This window comes from Pelobates fuscus, chromosome 11 (genome assembly GCF_036172605.1).
Source record: "Pelobates fuscus isolate aPelFus1 chromosome 11, aPelFus1.pri, whole genome shotgun sequence".
NCBI classification, from domain to species: Eukaryota; Metazoa; Chordata; class Amphibia; order Anura; family Pelobatidae; genus Pelobates; species Pelobates fuscus.
In genome coordinates, this window is record NC_086327.1 from 71532226 (window position 1) to 71547865 (window position 15640).

Here is a 15640-nt window from a genome sequence, read left to right on the forward strand (position 1 = left end):
GTGATCTGATCATCATCTAAGTCATAACAATAGACAATCACAGTCTGCTTAAACTAATAACACACAAAGAATGAAATGTTGCCATGTTTTTATTGAACACACCATGTAAACATTCACAGTGCAGGTGGAAAAAGTATGTGAACCCGTGCATTTAATAACTGGTTGAACCTCCTTTGGCAGCAATAACTTCAACCAAACGTTTCCTGTAGTTGCAGATCAGACGTGCACAACGGTCAGGAGTAATTCTTGACCATTCCTCTTTACAGAACTGTTTCAGTTCAGCAATATTCTTGGGATGTCTGGTGTGAATCGCTTTCTTGAGGTCATGCCACAGCATCTCAATCGGGTTGAGGTCAGGACTCTGACTGGGCCACTTCAGAAGGCGTATTTTCTTCTGTTGATTTACTTCTATGCTTTGGGTCATCGTCCTGTTGCAACACCCATCTTCTGTTGAGCTTCAACTGGTAGACAGATGGCCTTAAGTTCTCCTGCAAAATGTCTTGATAAACTTGGGAATTCATTTTTCTTTCGATGATAGCAATCCGTCCAGGCCCTGACGCAGCAAAGCAGCCCCAAACCACGATGCCGCCACCACCATACTTCACAGTTGGGATGAGGTTTTGATGTTGGTGGGCTGTGCCTCTTTTTCGCCACTCATAATGTTGTGTGTTTCTTCCAAACAACTCAACTTTTGTTTCATCTGTCCACAGTATATTTTGCCAGTACTGCTGTGGAACATCCAGGTGCTCTTGTGCAAACTGTAAACGTGCAGCAATGTTTTGTTTGGACAGCAGTAGCTTCCTCTGTGGTATCCTCCCATGAAATCCATTCTTGTTTAGTGTTTTACGTATTGTAGATTCGCTAACAGGGATGTTATCATTTGCCAGTGACTTTTGTAAGTCTTTAGCTGACACTCTAGGATTTTTCTTCACCTCATTGAGCAGTCTGCACTGTGCTCTTGCAGTCATCTTTACAGGACGGCCACTCCTAGGGAGAGTAGCAGCAGTGCTGAACTTTCTCCATTTATAGACAATTTGTCTTACCGTGGACTGATGAACAGCAAGACTTTTGGAGATACTTTTGTAACCCTTTCCAGCTATATGCAAGTCAACAATTCTTAATCGTAGGTCTTCTGAGAGCTCTTTTGTTCGAGGCATCATTCACATCAGACAATGCTTCTTGTGAAAAGCAAACCCAGAACTGGTGTGTGTTTTTTATAGGGCAGGGCAGCTGTAACCAACCCCTCCAATCTCATCTCATTGATTGGACTCCAGTTGGCTGACATCTCACTCCAATTAACTCTTGGAGATGTCATTAGTCTAGGGGTTCACATACTTTTTCCACCTGCACTGTGAATGTTTACATGGTGTGTTCAATAAAAGCATGGCGACATTTCATTCTTTGTGTGTTATTAGTTTAAGCAGACTGTGATTGTCTTTTGTTGTGACTTAGATGATGATCAGATCACACTTTATGACCAATTTGTGCAGCAATCCATATAATTCCAAAGGGTTCACATACTTTTTCTTGCAACTGTATAATCAACATGACTTAAAAGGTTGTTAATACAAAGTAATGGACAGCTGATGTTCTAAAAGCTTTTGAAACCCTAAAAGCACTTTTACTTCAGCCTCACTCTTAGTACACACTGACCCGAATCTACTTTTTTTGTTGAAATTGTATTAGATGTCGATGCATTTGAGACATGAGTAGGAGCATTCTTGTTTCAAAGAAAAAGTCCAGAACAACCCTTACATCTATGCAGTTTGCTTTAAAAAAAAAAAAAAAAAACACAACAAAAAAAAACGATCGGACACAGAGCAAAGATACGAAACGGGAAATAGGTAAATACTTGTGATCATTTCCAATTCCATAACAATCTTAACTAATCATACAGACTTGTTTTGTATTGGAGAAGCCAAATGTTTACCAGCAAGACAAGCACATTTGTCTCTTTAATTGTCTAAATTTAATTATGTGTTAATATATAGACCTGGGTCAAAAAACATTAAGGCAGATGCTTTATCCCGTCAGTATGAATCTCATGTATGTCTTTAAACAGAAGTGCCTGTTGTTCCTAAACAGCATATAATAGCCTATACCAGTATTAAGATACAGTCAGCTCTTATTACTGATATCCTGGCAAAACAAGGTCATCACCAGAACAACCTTCTGATGGTAAAAACTATGTACCTCCTGAACATCAAAAATACATACTTGTTCCTACAAAAGTAACATCGCTGGTTATCTAGGCATTGTTAAAACTGTGGCCCTATATAGAAGATAGGTTACTACCGCCTAGGTTATTCCTTCCCAGTGTGTATAGCTCCAGAGTGATTATACTCTTCTTTTTTTTTAAAGATTCTTTATTTTTCATTTTTCATTCTTCATAAACAAAGGTTGATGAACGTTTTACAGAAAAAAGAGGTTGGTTAGTCAGGGGGTAACAATGATACGACACATTTTTATTTACACATAACTCTGGCATTGTGTTTGGTATCTCATACATAATATTCCCTTGGGGACTTGAGAGGTGGGAGGTTCGTGTGTATGACCTTACAGGTCATGTTCACTTTGGTCAGCCGTTGTTGCGGGGGTTTAGGTCAGTTATGATGTTTCTGACCAGGTAACGGTCCCAAAGTTTGCCAGTTAATAGAGACAAGTTAGGTTGTAGGCTTGTTGGGTCAGGTATTTTGATGACGGTCGTTCTATTGTTGGGGGAAGGGGGAACATTTGTCTTGGGAATTACGGCCTTTGAGTCGTTTAGTGACTGTGGCGATGGCGGCATGGCCTAGTAGGTGGGTTGGGTGCTGTGGGGAGGGGGAGTGTTGGGTAGGTGGGTTGTTAAGGGTGGGGAGAGGGTTATGAAGAGGGGGGTTAGAGGCTGCTGCCCTCCCGGGTACACCCCCCGAGCCCAGGGTGGGTGGGATTGGTGTGGGGTTGGCTGGTTAGGTGTGTGTCTTCGCATTCGTTCTGTGTTGGTGGTGTTGGTTGCGTGATCTGGTAGATCACCATGGAGGGTTACTGTGGCCTTCTAGCCATGGGTCCCAAACTTTGTGGAATGATTTAGGGGTGTCGTGTATCTGTGCTGTCATTCTGTCCATATCTGTACTATCTGTGATTTTTGCGTATATTTGATGGTGGGTGGGTATACGTGACGTGGACCAGTGTTCTGCAATTGCTCTGCGTGTGGCAAGGGTCACTCTTGCTATGAGTTTATTTTCATTGCGGGTGAAGCTGTCCAGCGGTTTGGAGAGTAGAAGAGCCCATGGGTCGAGGGGTACTGGCTTGTCCAGTAGTCTGGATAGGAGGGTCGTTATCGTTAGCCATAAGGGGGTAAGTTTAGGGCACGTCCACCAGCAGTGGAGGAAAGTGCCTGTTTCGCCACATAATTTCCAGCAGAGGTTGGTGGGGCACTGTTTCATGGCTTTTAGGCGGTAGGGAGTGAGGTACCATCTGAAGAGCATTTTGTATGCCTGCTCTTGATGGGTGACGCATATCGAAATGGATTTGGTAGATGCCCAGATGTCAGCCCAATCTGAGGGGTCTTCGGGGGGTCCCAGGTCTTTCTCCCAGGCCGTGATGTATGGGAGGGATACCTGTGTATGGTGTGTGGTTAGTGTCTGGTATATGGTTGATATTTGGCTCTTTCTGAATGGTGAGTGGAGGGTGTCCCTTTCAAAACTGGTCAGGGATGAGGTTGCTGCTAAGCGGACTGTGTCTGTTGCTGCGAAGCTTCGAAGTTGGAGGTAGCGGAAGTAGTCGTACGTGGTTAGGGTTTCGGGGTTGGGGATGTCGGTGTATTGTAGGGGCTTTCCATTGGGGTAAAGGTGTCCTAGTCGAACTATGTCTCGGTCTTCGAAGTGGGCGTAGTCTTGTGGAGTGAGGCCTGGTGGAAACATTCTGTTGCGGAGGATTGGGGTGAGAGGTGATAGGCCCGTGGACAGCTCGAATTTGTCGCTTAGGTGGTCCCAGAGGTCTAGGGAGTGGGTGATTGTTGGGGAGGTGGGGGGTGGCAGCGATCTGTATTTTTTTTGGAGCCACATGTATTGGGAGGGGTGTTCTTTACCGAAGATGAGATGTTCTAAGTCTACCCAACGTTTGTGTGAGGGGGGAAGGTGCCAGTGTTGAATTTGGGTGAGGTGAGCCGCATGGAGGTAGAGTGTAAGGTTGGGGAGGCCTAGCCCTCCGGAGGGTTTGGGTACGTATAGTGTGGATCTACGGACTCGGGGTTTTTTCCCGTTCCAGATGAAACGGTCTATGGCAGTTTGCAGTTGTTTGAGGTCTGTTTTTTTACAGGGGATGGGTAGTGCTTGGAAGGCATAGAGGAATTTGGGTAGGAGGTTCATTTTAACCGCTGCTATTCTCCCTAGCCAAGATATGGTCATCGGTTTCCAGCGTTCCAGATTTAGGAATGCTTTTTGGAATAGTGGGGGGTAGTTGGCTGTGTATAGGGTAGAGGTGTCGTTGGTGATTTGGACCCCTAGATAGGTGATCGCTGATGGGCATAGTCTGAAGGGGAAGTCCCGTTTCAGGGTGTGGATAGTTGATTCCGAGAGGTTAAGCGGCATAAGGTCTGATTTAGTGGCGTTGAGTTGATATCCGGAGATTTTTGAGTAGCTTTGTAGGGTTGTTAGGAGGGTGGTTAGGGTCGGGACGGGGTTAGTCAGGGTAAGGAGGATGTCGTCTGCGTATGCTGCGATTGTGAATGTTTCGTCCCTGATCCGGAGCCCTTCTATGTGTGGGTCATTACGTATGGTCTCCAGCAGAGGTTCAAGGGAGATGGCGAATAGTAAAGGGGACAGGGGGCAACCTTGACGGGTTCCATTCAGTATGGGGAAGGAAGGTGGGGTGGTGTTGGGGATTAGGAGGTTTGCGGTCGGTGTGTGGTACATTGCTTTTAGAAAAAGGGTAAATTCTTGTGGGAATCCGAATTTGTGGAGTACTGTAAAGAGGTATGGCCATAGAAGGCGATCGAAGGCCTTCTCGGCGTCTAGGGAGAGTATCGCGGTGGGGAGGCGTTTATGATTGGCATACCAGATGAGGTCTATAACTCGTCTGGTATTGTCTTGTGCTTGTCTTTGAGGGATAAAACCTACTTGGTCTGGGTTGATAAGTTTTGGTAGAAGGGGGTTGATTCTTGTCGTCATCACTTTGGTCAGGAGTTTTAAGTCTATGTTCAGTAGGGAGATGGGGCGGAAGTGGCCTGGGTCTTCGTGGGTCTTACCGGGTTTGGGTAGGAGAGTAATGTTCGCTCGCGTCATGTCGGGGGGTAGTGGGGTGCCTTTGAGCATTTCATTAAATACTTTGCATAGTCGTGGGGTGAGTATGTCTCCAAATGTTTTATAGTAGATAGCTGTCAGGCCGTCAGGGCCAGGGCTTTTATTGGGTTTTAAGGTTTTTATAGCTGCTTGCAGTTCTTCTGGGGTGATGTCTGCGGAGATTATCGTTCTAGCTGTGTCTGTGAGGGAGGGGAGGGAGAGTGTTTTGAGGAAGTTGTCTGTTAAGGTTTGGGTGAGGTCGGTTTGGGGGTTCGGGGTGTGGTTGTAGAGGGACGTAAAGTAGTCTTGGAATGTCTTCCCGATTGTGTGGGGATCTCTACTCAGTGTGCCGTCTGATGTACGAATCTTGGAGATTCGTTTCGAGTCCGTTAGGTGCTTAAGGCGTTTTGCTAGCATCGAGTCTGCTTTGTTACCCTTCTCGTAGTATTTTTGTTTGGTCCATGTGAGTGCTTTAGCTGTGGCTGAGAGTGAGAGGCGTTTGAGCAGGGTTCTGGCTGCTGAGAGCTGGTCAAAGAGAGAGGGAGTTGGGGTTTGTTTGTGTAGAGTTTCTAGACGGCCTATTTCAGAGATAGTGTCCATGAGTTGTCTGTTGTGTTGTTTTTTGCGTGTCGTTGCAATGGCTATTAATTTGCCTCTTATGACCGGTTTGTGGGCCGCCCAAAGGGTGATTGGGGAGGACACAGAAGGGTCATTCAAGGTGAAGTATTCTTTTATGTTTTCTGCCAGGGACATGGTTACGAGCTTGTCTTGTAGGAGCTGTGAGTTGAGCTTCCATGTCCACGGACGTGTCATGTTGGGAATTGAGAGGGTGAGGGAGATGTCGGCATGGTCCGACCATGTTATATGGCCTATGGAGGTGTGTGTGATTCTGGATGTGATGTTTGGGGAAATGAGGAAGTAGTCGATACGGGAGTAGGTGTTGTGGGGATGGGAGTAGAACGTATAATCTCGAGTGGAGGGGTGCTGGGCTCTCCATATATCCAGGAGGTTATGTGTGTGAAGGAATTGAGAGAAAGGGGCGTCGTTGTGCGAGGGTCGTGGGTCCCCTTGAGATTTGGATGTGCGGTCCAGGGTTGGGTGGTGTGTGGCGTTACAGTCGCCCCCTACAATGGTGAAGGTTGCCTTGAGCGTTGTTAGGTGGGCCGAGAATGTTTGCCAGAAAGCTGGGTCTGGGGTTGTGGGGGCGTATAAGGAGGTGATAGAGTAGGTTGAGGGTCCTATTTTGCCCGTGAGCGTGAGGTATCTACCTTGCTTGTCCGGGAAGGCTTGGACGTCGGTCAGAGGGCAGGTTGTTTTAAGTATGATGGCTACTCCTTTAGTTTTGGCTTCTGGTGAGTTGGCATGGAAGCTGCGGTTGTAGTGTTTGTTTCGGAGTGGGAAGTGTTTGTGAGGGGTGAAGTGGGTTTCCTGAACTAAGAGAATGTCTGCTTTTTGGCTGTGGGCCCATCGTAGTAGAGCGTGACGTTTTTTGGGGTTGTTGAGGCCCTTTGCGTTGATGGAAACACAGTGTAGCTTGAGTGTCATGACCGGGGTTGAGTTGGTCAGGTGTTGGGATGTGTCTGTGTGGTGTGGGAAGATCTAGAGATTGGGTATCGGGGTCTGGGTATTCCCAGGAGGGCAGCAGGGGGAGGAGGGTGTGGCGGGACGGGTGGGGTGTATGGAGGGGGTATAAGTGCTGGTCTTATCTCAGTTGCCAGCAAGGGTGGTCTGTGGTGTCTGGGGTCTCCCTGGTTGGAGTGGTCAGAGACCGTCGACACAAATCAGGTCGTGTGGGGGGGAAGAGGTCGTCTGTCTAGGAGTGGGCGGCAAACAATTTGCGATTGTAAGTGGGCGGTCTGGTAATAGTGCAAAACCTGGTGTAATGGAACCTGTAGAGTAACTTTTGGAACTATATACAGCGGTGTGTACTTCTTGCCGCGCCTCGATGCGACATTGGGTTGTTTGGTGTGTTACGGCTTAGGTCTTTTCTGTGTGGGTAATACGTCGTGGTTTAGGGGTCACGTCCCCCCGAGCCCATGTCTAGGGTGGAGGGCCAGTGGAGCCTTGAGGTCGCCCATGGTCCCCATTGCTGCCTGGGTATCTCATATCCGTGAGGCTCAGGGCCGTCGCGGCCCCCCGCCTCCCCCGTCCCGAAGGCGGGGGGAGGGGGAAGGCCGCCAAGACCCAGGCCGTGTCCCCTCCCGTCCCCGTCCCTGACAAAGTGGCACCGTGGTGTGGCACCCGATCTCCGGACCGTCGCGGCCCGCCGTCCCCCCGCCCCCCGGGGGGGATGGGGGGAGGGGAGGGCCGCCAGAGCCCAGAGGTATCCATCTCCAGCCGTCCGCCGGCTGTCCCGACCGCTGAGGCCGAATCGGGTGTAACCTGTGTGATGCAGTGCCCGCCCCAGCCGGGACCGTCGTAGTCCGCCGCCCCCCCGTCCCATGGGGGGGGGGGGGGGGGAAGACCACCAGGGAACCGGGACCTCCCTCCACCCATCTCAAGTATAAAACAGAGGCTTTCTCCAGAGACCGTGTACCCCACCCCAGCATCATACATAAAACATAAAACAGAGATTGTCCCCATAGAGCCCCTACGGTATTCTCAGGGTCCCCAGAGTTTTGTTGGTCGCGCCGGAGGCGCCGCGTCCACCCCGTACCCGGGCCGTCGCAGTCCGCCGCCCCCCCCGCCCCCAAAAAAGGGGGGGGGGGGGGAAAGACCACCAGGGCCCCGGGGCCTCCACCCCCAGCCCCAAGTGTAGGACAGCGGCTGTCCCCATGAAACCATATCCCCACCCCAGCCCCGGGCATAAAACAGAGAGTGTCCCCATAGTGTTCTTACGGTATTCCCAGAGTTCGTAAAGTTCTTGGAGATCGTGTTGGTCTTATAGGTCGCTGTTCAGCCGCTGGGTGTTGGGGTGTACTTTAGGTCGATCAATAGCTGAGTGGGGCCGTAGGCATATGCGTCCTGGGGTGCTTTGCTGTATTCCTCGAGGTGTTGTGTGGCCCCGCTGGGGTTTCCTAGGGCCGCGGGCAGAGGCGTACCAATCCGGGGAGGCCCAGCGCCGCCAATGCGGGGACCGGTGCTGGAGAGCAGAGTTCCCAGGGGGGGGTCTCAAGAGCGCTGAAGTGTTCGTGCGGTGGCGGGGCGAGCGCGACAACCAGAGTCTCGCGCCGGGCCCCGGGGTTTGCGGTCAGGTCTCTAGATTGGTTTCAATGCGGGTATCAATCAGGGTTCTTCTGTACATGCAGCTGGGTCTAGTGTGGCGGGAAGGGTCCATGTGAAGTAGCTGTAATTAGGGTCGTTGTGGATTCGGTCGAGGCGCGGCAGCCGTGCCGGTGTGTGGGTTTAGGCTGGGGGCTGCCTGGGGCGCTGTCTTCTGTCGCGCTCCCTTTGCGGCTGTTGGTCCCATGTTCGGTGTTGGGCTGCAGGTTGTTGCGAGTTTGCGGTTATGTCTCGGGCAAGGTCCTGGAGGCCTAGTTGTTTGGCAATTTCCTGGGCTTCTGAAGGCCTATACAGCGTGTATGTGCGGTTGTCGTGTCGCACCATGAGTTTAAATGGATGGCCGTATTCTTCTTGCTTGTAGTGCTTGGGTTAGGGGTTTCAGCTCTCTGCGTTTGCGGAGGGTTGTAGGCGCTAAGTCCTGGTATAGTTGTACCGCGTGACCCTCTATTTGAAGTGGGGTCTCTCTAGTTGCGCGCATTATTGCTTCCTTAATGTGGAAGTAGTGGCAGCGGACTATGATGTCCCGTGGTTGTGAGGCATTTGCGGAGGGTGGGCGGAGGGCCCTGTGCGCTCTGTCGAGGAGAAGATCTGACGGTGGAGCGTCTGGCAGCAAGCTGCTGAAAGCCTCATGAAGCATGGCGTTGAGGGCTTCTGGTGCGGAGGATTCCGGCAGACCTCTTATGCGGATGTTATTCCGCCTGGATCTGTTGTTCAGGTCTTCTTGTAGGTCCTCTAGGTATGCTATTTGTCCCTGCACTTCCTTGAGTGTGGCCTCATGGCTGGAGGTGATGGCGGTAACGTCGGCCATTTTGTTTTCCAGGGTGTGAGTGCGTTTCGTTAAGTCAGTCAGGCCCTCTTTGAGTGGGGCTAGGTGTTTTGTCAGCTCATCTGCCACTAGTGATTTCATGTCAGATAGTAAGTCTTTTAGGTCTTTCCTTGTAAGGGGCGAGGGCTCCCTTTTGCGGCTAGTGACGCTGGTGTCAGAATCTGAATCTGAGGCCTGCAGGCTGTGTGTGTCTGGCAGCTCTTTGTCTGACCTGACTTTGAAAATTGGCGCTACGGCTGCTCCGGTTCTGGATTTTCGTCCCCCTCCCATCTTGATGTGTTCCGTTGTGGGTCGGGGTTGCGGAGGTCAGTTTTCGGGTGTCCTTGTGCGGTATTGCCCCTAATGTGCGCTGTTAATTGTATTGCCGCCACGGAGCTCTCCTACAACGCGGCCATCTTCGTCGGCGGTTAAGCTCCGCCCCCCAGTGATTATACTCTTCTGCAAGAAGTATCGCTGTCTCACCCAATCACTAGCCGAGACTTGGTGAAGGGTGAAAAATAACAGTTTTTATTGAGTAAAGCACACAAATTTATACCCAGACCTCTAGCATGGGTTCTCCATTCATAGCAACTCATGCCCGCCCAGGCGCCTCTCTGTCTAGGAGATAATTGAGTTAGCCCTCGGTTAAATTTATTATCCCTCGAATACAGCGTGCGCAATACATAAAACACCCAAAATTTCACTGGAAAGGTCTCTCTGGAGCACCCATTCTGTCCAAAAAACACCCGGATCTGATATGGCTAGCCCGAATTAGATGTAGGTAAAAAGTTCTTTGCGATGCGCCTAGCCTCTGATCCGACACAGTGTTCCAGAGTGCTCGGTAGAGTTCCCCGGTGGGTACATGGAGCTCCTCTAAGCTCTCTCCACCTCCTCTGTTAACAATCCAAAAAGCAACCAGATTGAGGGTTCTGGGACCGAGAGTACTCTAGTTAATGTTTTAGCGGATCTCGTTGACTCTGTGATACACTTTAGAGTTCCCGGATGATTTAAGGTTGTGCACTCCCCCCCCCCCCCCCCCCCCACCCCCGGCGGAGGAAAGGCAGCCTGGGGCACTGGGCTGGGAGACATGGGTTTTAGTGCTTGTCTATAGTGTTTATAGTCTTTTTAGAGCATGTGGAGGTTTGAGGAGACATGTATCCGGCGTAGGCGATCAGAGGGTCTGTCACAAAAACCTACTCTCTAGTAGCTACTGAATTCTGGTCGTCGTTTTTACAGAAGGACATCGGAGACTGTTACGGCCTGTGCAATTTGTGCAGAAACCAAACTACCCCATACCTTTCTTTGTGATTTGTTACAACTATTAGACTTGCCAAACGAACCATGTGTTGGCAAAGCAATTCATTTTATTGTTTATATACCTACCGTATATACTCAAGTATAAGCCGAGTTTTTCAGCACATTTTTTGTGCTGAAAAACCCCAACTCGGCTTATACTCGAGTCAGTGTCTGTATTATGGCAATTTACATTGGCATAATACAGACTGGGGGCTGGCAGCGAGCTCTTACCTCTCCTGCAGCTCCTGTCAGCTCCCTTCTCCTCCGCGCTGGTCCGTTCAGCACCTCTGTCAGCTCCCAGTGTAAGTCTCGCGAGAGCCGCGGGGTCATAGTGCGGCTCTCGTGAGACTTACAGTGTGAGCTGACCGGACCGGCACGGAGGAGGAGGGAGCTGACAGGAGCTGCAGGAGAGGTAATTAACAGCTCTGCCAGCCCCCTCCCCCCCCACTGAACTGCCAATGCCACTGGACCACCAGGGAAGGAGAGCCCCCCTCCCTGCCATGTATCAAGCAGGGAGGGGGGGACGAAAAAAATAAATATAATAATAAAATATTAAAAATAATAATAATTATATAAAAAAATAAAAAAAATAGCAATATATCAAAAAAAATTATAATAAATAAAATAAATAATAATAGAACAAAAAAATGATTAAAATAATAATTAATAAAATAACAATAATCAAAATGCCCACCCCCACCAACACATACACAAACACACACTGCATCACACACACACACACTTCATTCATATACACACACTGCACTCACACACACACACACTGCACGCACTCACACACACACACACTGCACACACACACACTGCACTCATACGCACACACATTGCACTCACACGCACACACACTGCACTCATACGCACACACACTGCACTCATACGCACACACACTGCACTCATACGCACACACACTGCACTCATACGCACACACACTGCACTCATACGCACACACTGCACTCATACGCACACACTGCATTCATTATATACACACACTGTAAATAAATATTCAATAAATATAATTTTTTTAGGATCTAGTTTTATCTAGAAATTTACCAGTAGCTGCTGCATTTCCCACCCTAGTCTTATACTCGAGTCAATACATTTTCCCAGTTTTTTTGGGTAAAATTAGGGGCCTCGGCTTATATTCGGGTCGGCTTATATTCGAGTATATACGGTATTTCAGATAATAAAACTGTCATTGTAACAGTAATAGGTTTTCTAAAATGGCTCACTTTATTCCCTTCACAAAGTTATCCCTGTCACCTGAATTGGCTGAAATAGTTGCAAAGGAAACCTTTAGTGTGCATGACATACCCATGGAAATAATATAAGATAGTTACCCAATTTGTTTACTGATTCTAAAGGGCTTTCTGTGCACATATTGGCATCAAAATGTTTATCGTCGGCTTATCCTCAATCTAATGAGGCAGCACAACCTACCAATCAAAAGTTGGAACAATACTTGATGTTTTATTTCTGCACATCAGGACAATTGGGTTGGCTTGATTTCCCTGAGTTGAATTTGCACATAATGTGGTTTGTGATTCCACTCAATGCAGTCATTTCTTTCTTACTTATGGTTTTCATCCTCTTGTTCTTCCCTCCACATTTCCTTCAAAGGGAATGTTTTTGGTTGATGAACACACTGAAAACCTAAGGAAAACATGGGATCATGCACTACACATCCTGACACACAAATCCAGTCTTTACAAGAAACACGCAGATAAGCATAGGCGTGCTGCTCCGGTTTACCAAATGGATGATAAGGTCTGACTAAGTACTAAACATTTAAGCTTAAAAGTCTTTTCCATGCAATCGTGGATCTGTACAAAGTCATTAGGCGCGTTAATCTTGTGGTATTCCTAATACGTTCCACGTGTACTTGTCGAAGCCCCTGACGTGTTATCCCTCCATCCTCTGTCCAGATTGAGGGTAAGGAGGAATATTAAATTCAGTTTGTTCTTGATTCCTGGTTCATTCTGGGTTGGCTCCAATACCTGGTTGATTGGAAGGGAGATAGACTTGAAAAAATGTCCTTATTGGATTATTATTAGCATTTATATAGCACCAACGTATTCCGCAGAGCTGATTATATTTCCAGGAATACCATGGCACCTTTCCTTAATAAAAAGGCTAACTGTTTTACCTCTTACCAGGTGCCTCGTCTGAACCAGCAAGTGGTATATGTAGAGCTGCAGAAGCTGTATGCTGATCCAGCAGTTTATTCAATGGCTAAGAGTGCCCAGGATTTTGACTTCTTAATTAATTCAGTTGGTGTTTGATTAAAAATAATCATGAGGTAGAGCACTAGATTATGTTTTTGCAATATACAGTATATAATCTGAAATTCAAAGAGGCGGTATATCACAAACATCTTCATTTATTCATTCCTTCAATAAATTAGGAACAGATTAGTCCACATTGTGCTATTAAGAAAAGAGCCAAACGTAACCTAATGTGCGCTTGGGTAAAACAGTATAAAGTCAAACTCATACTTCACTAATGAGGTTGTTTGATAGTATCCGAGTTCATCATGTCAACAGACTGGTTAGTCTCGGAAATTCTGCATTTTCCCACACACCCAAGTGTAATCTTCTAAGAAGAACAGTCACACTGAAAAATAAGTACTTTATGTTGTCTTCAAAAAAATCTACGCAAAACCTTACCTGCCTACTTGACAGGAGAATAAAAACTGGTTATCCAAGTGGAACACGCATTCTATAATCTATCTCCGGGTGACCTAGGATAAAATATATTAGATACATTGTATATTCTTAACTCTGTGTGTGTGTGTGTGCGTGTGTATATGTATGTGTATGTGTGTGTATATATATATTTATTTATTTAGTTTTTTTTTCCCCATTTTAGTCTGGCCTTACTCGAGCTGTTCAAGAAAGTCACATAACTTTACAACAAGCAGAATATGAATTTCTCTCTTTCATCCGGCAACATACTCCACCTGGTCTTTGCCCTCTAGCAGGCAAGTGTTTGGTTTTTGTTTGTTTTTTTCATTTTGCTTCTCTGCTTGTTTTTCATTTGGGTAGTGGTGCATGATTGTATATACATTATTAGTTTGTAGCCTAGCATTAACCCTGTACCACACAGGTGAGCAATACATGGTAGTCCATATAAAAATGGAAATGCTACACATGTAAAATTAGATCCTTTTTTTGCGGAGTTCTAAAATGATTTCAGTCTTTGAATTTTAAACAAATTATATAAGTCTATAAAAGCTGCTGTGCTCAGCTTATTGAAATGGTTATAGTATTGGAGTGAGAACTTGCAAATCCAGAGTGACCTGTCTGCAGTTGCATGCAGCATGAGATAAAACAGCTGCTAACTTGTCTTGTAAGTGTCAACAATGATGCACCAACTCAGTTTTTTTTACTTAAAATATATATATATATTTTATAATGACACTTGAAGTGTAAGTCCAGGCTCTCTGAATGAGCTTGAACTGGAGCTATATGTTCCAATTTAAATTCTTAATGTGTAAGTTTTATAAGTTACATAGCGGAAAAGAGACTTGCGTCCAAGTTCAGCCTTCCTCACATATGTTTTTGCTGTTGATACAAAAGAAGGCAAAAAAAAACCCAGTCTGTAGCGCTTCCAATTTTGCAACAAACTAGGAACAAATTCCTTCTTGACCCCAAAATAGCAGTCAGATATCTCCTGGGATCAAGCAGCTACTACCCCACTAATTTGAAAATGATATCCCTGTATGTTATGTTTTTGCAAGTATTTATCCAATCGCTGTTTAGACATCTGTATCGACTCTGATAAAACCACCTCTTCAGGCATAGAATTCCATATCCTTCTAGTTCTTACTGTAAACATTTTTTTTTTTTAAATTCTTTATTTTTAGCGTGCATGAAAATACAACATGTGGGCTCATCAAGCCCCAACGGCTAGGACAAGCATGTAAACAGACATTTAACAGTTGGTTGGCATGTGGAATATTCTGCACAATTTTTGTGATAAGAGAGTAATAGTCGATTAAACTTCACATAGTATGGCAGGTTAATTATAACTGTTGCTGTAGTTTAGTTACTGAGTGCTAACATAATTTCCAAGCTTATCTAAACAGTTATTCCATCAGAGTGAGAGAGTTCATCCTAGAGATGAGACATGTAAGATCATTAAGCTTAATAACTAGGATTATACTTTAAGCTATACAATCGAGGTAGATTTCCTCCGGTCGGTACCTGAAGTGGCATTCAAAAATTAACCAACAATGAGTACCTTTAGTGTGACAGTGTGCATCACTAACGGGCTTAAATCTGGTAAGTACTACCTGTCTATGTTATACATTTAACGACAGCATTAGTGCATGAAGAGGCAGTAGATATGTACTTTCTTGATTACAGTAGGCTCTTGTTAGGCTGTCTAATAATGTGGTTAGATACCTCTATTTGGCTGCCCAAGCCATGAGTGAGTGGTTGCATGTCATGCTAAACACAGACTAGTATGAGGAGCCTGAAAAGACACCTGTAATGCATCAAGCTTCAACTTTTAGGAGTAGACATTGACCTGTCGCCATGGATATGCTTGAGCCGTGTCTTCCATGTTTGTGTATGGAGGTAAGTGAAATGCAGATGTGGTTATTTGTGAGCCTGGTTGTGATTGTGTGTGCCCCTGGTGTAGGGTGCGAGTGTCGCTGTCTATGCGGAAAACCTGCATCGGGGAAACCTATATGGGTTATTGGTGTGCTAGAAAAAGTCAACTCTGTTTAACAAAATAATTCTTTAGGGAGGAGGAACTTGGGTGGTGCCCATGTGTAAGTTCTCAATGAAGTAGAGCGGGTTCATCTTGGGCAGGAGGCCATATCTTGGGGGATTGTTACAGTGTCCCTCAGGGTATCTTTCACTTGTGCGGCGGTCGGGTGGGTGCTCTTGGGACAAAGTCCGTCACAGTGGCTAGATCCAGTCGGGCAAGGTCCGAGTTTTCGTCGCGTGGAGGTGACAGTAGGCCTGCTGTGCGCAGTTGAGAGTCCAGTTCAGGGTAGCTCCGAGCTCGATACGTGGTATCCAGATGGGTGAAA

At 46.8% G+C, this 15640-nt stretch overlaps 1 protein-coding gene across 1 annotated transcript in view; it reads left to right on the forward strand.

The window, feature by feature from the left end:
- Positions 1–15640, forward strand: part of REXO2 (RNA exonuclease 2) — a 139295-nt gene that overhangs the window by 77985 nt on the left and 45670 nt on the right. The window contains 1 exon segment of the mRNA XM_063437082.1: positions 13468–13579. Coding sequence (XP_063293152.1) covers positions 13468–13579 — 112 coding nt within the window.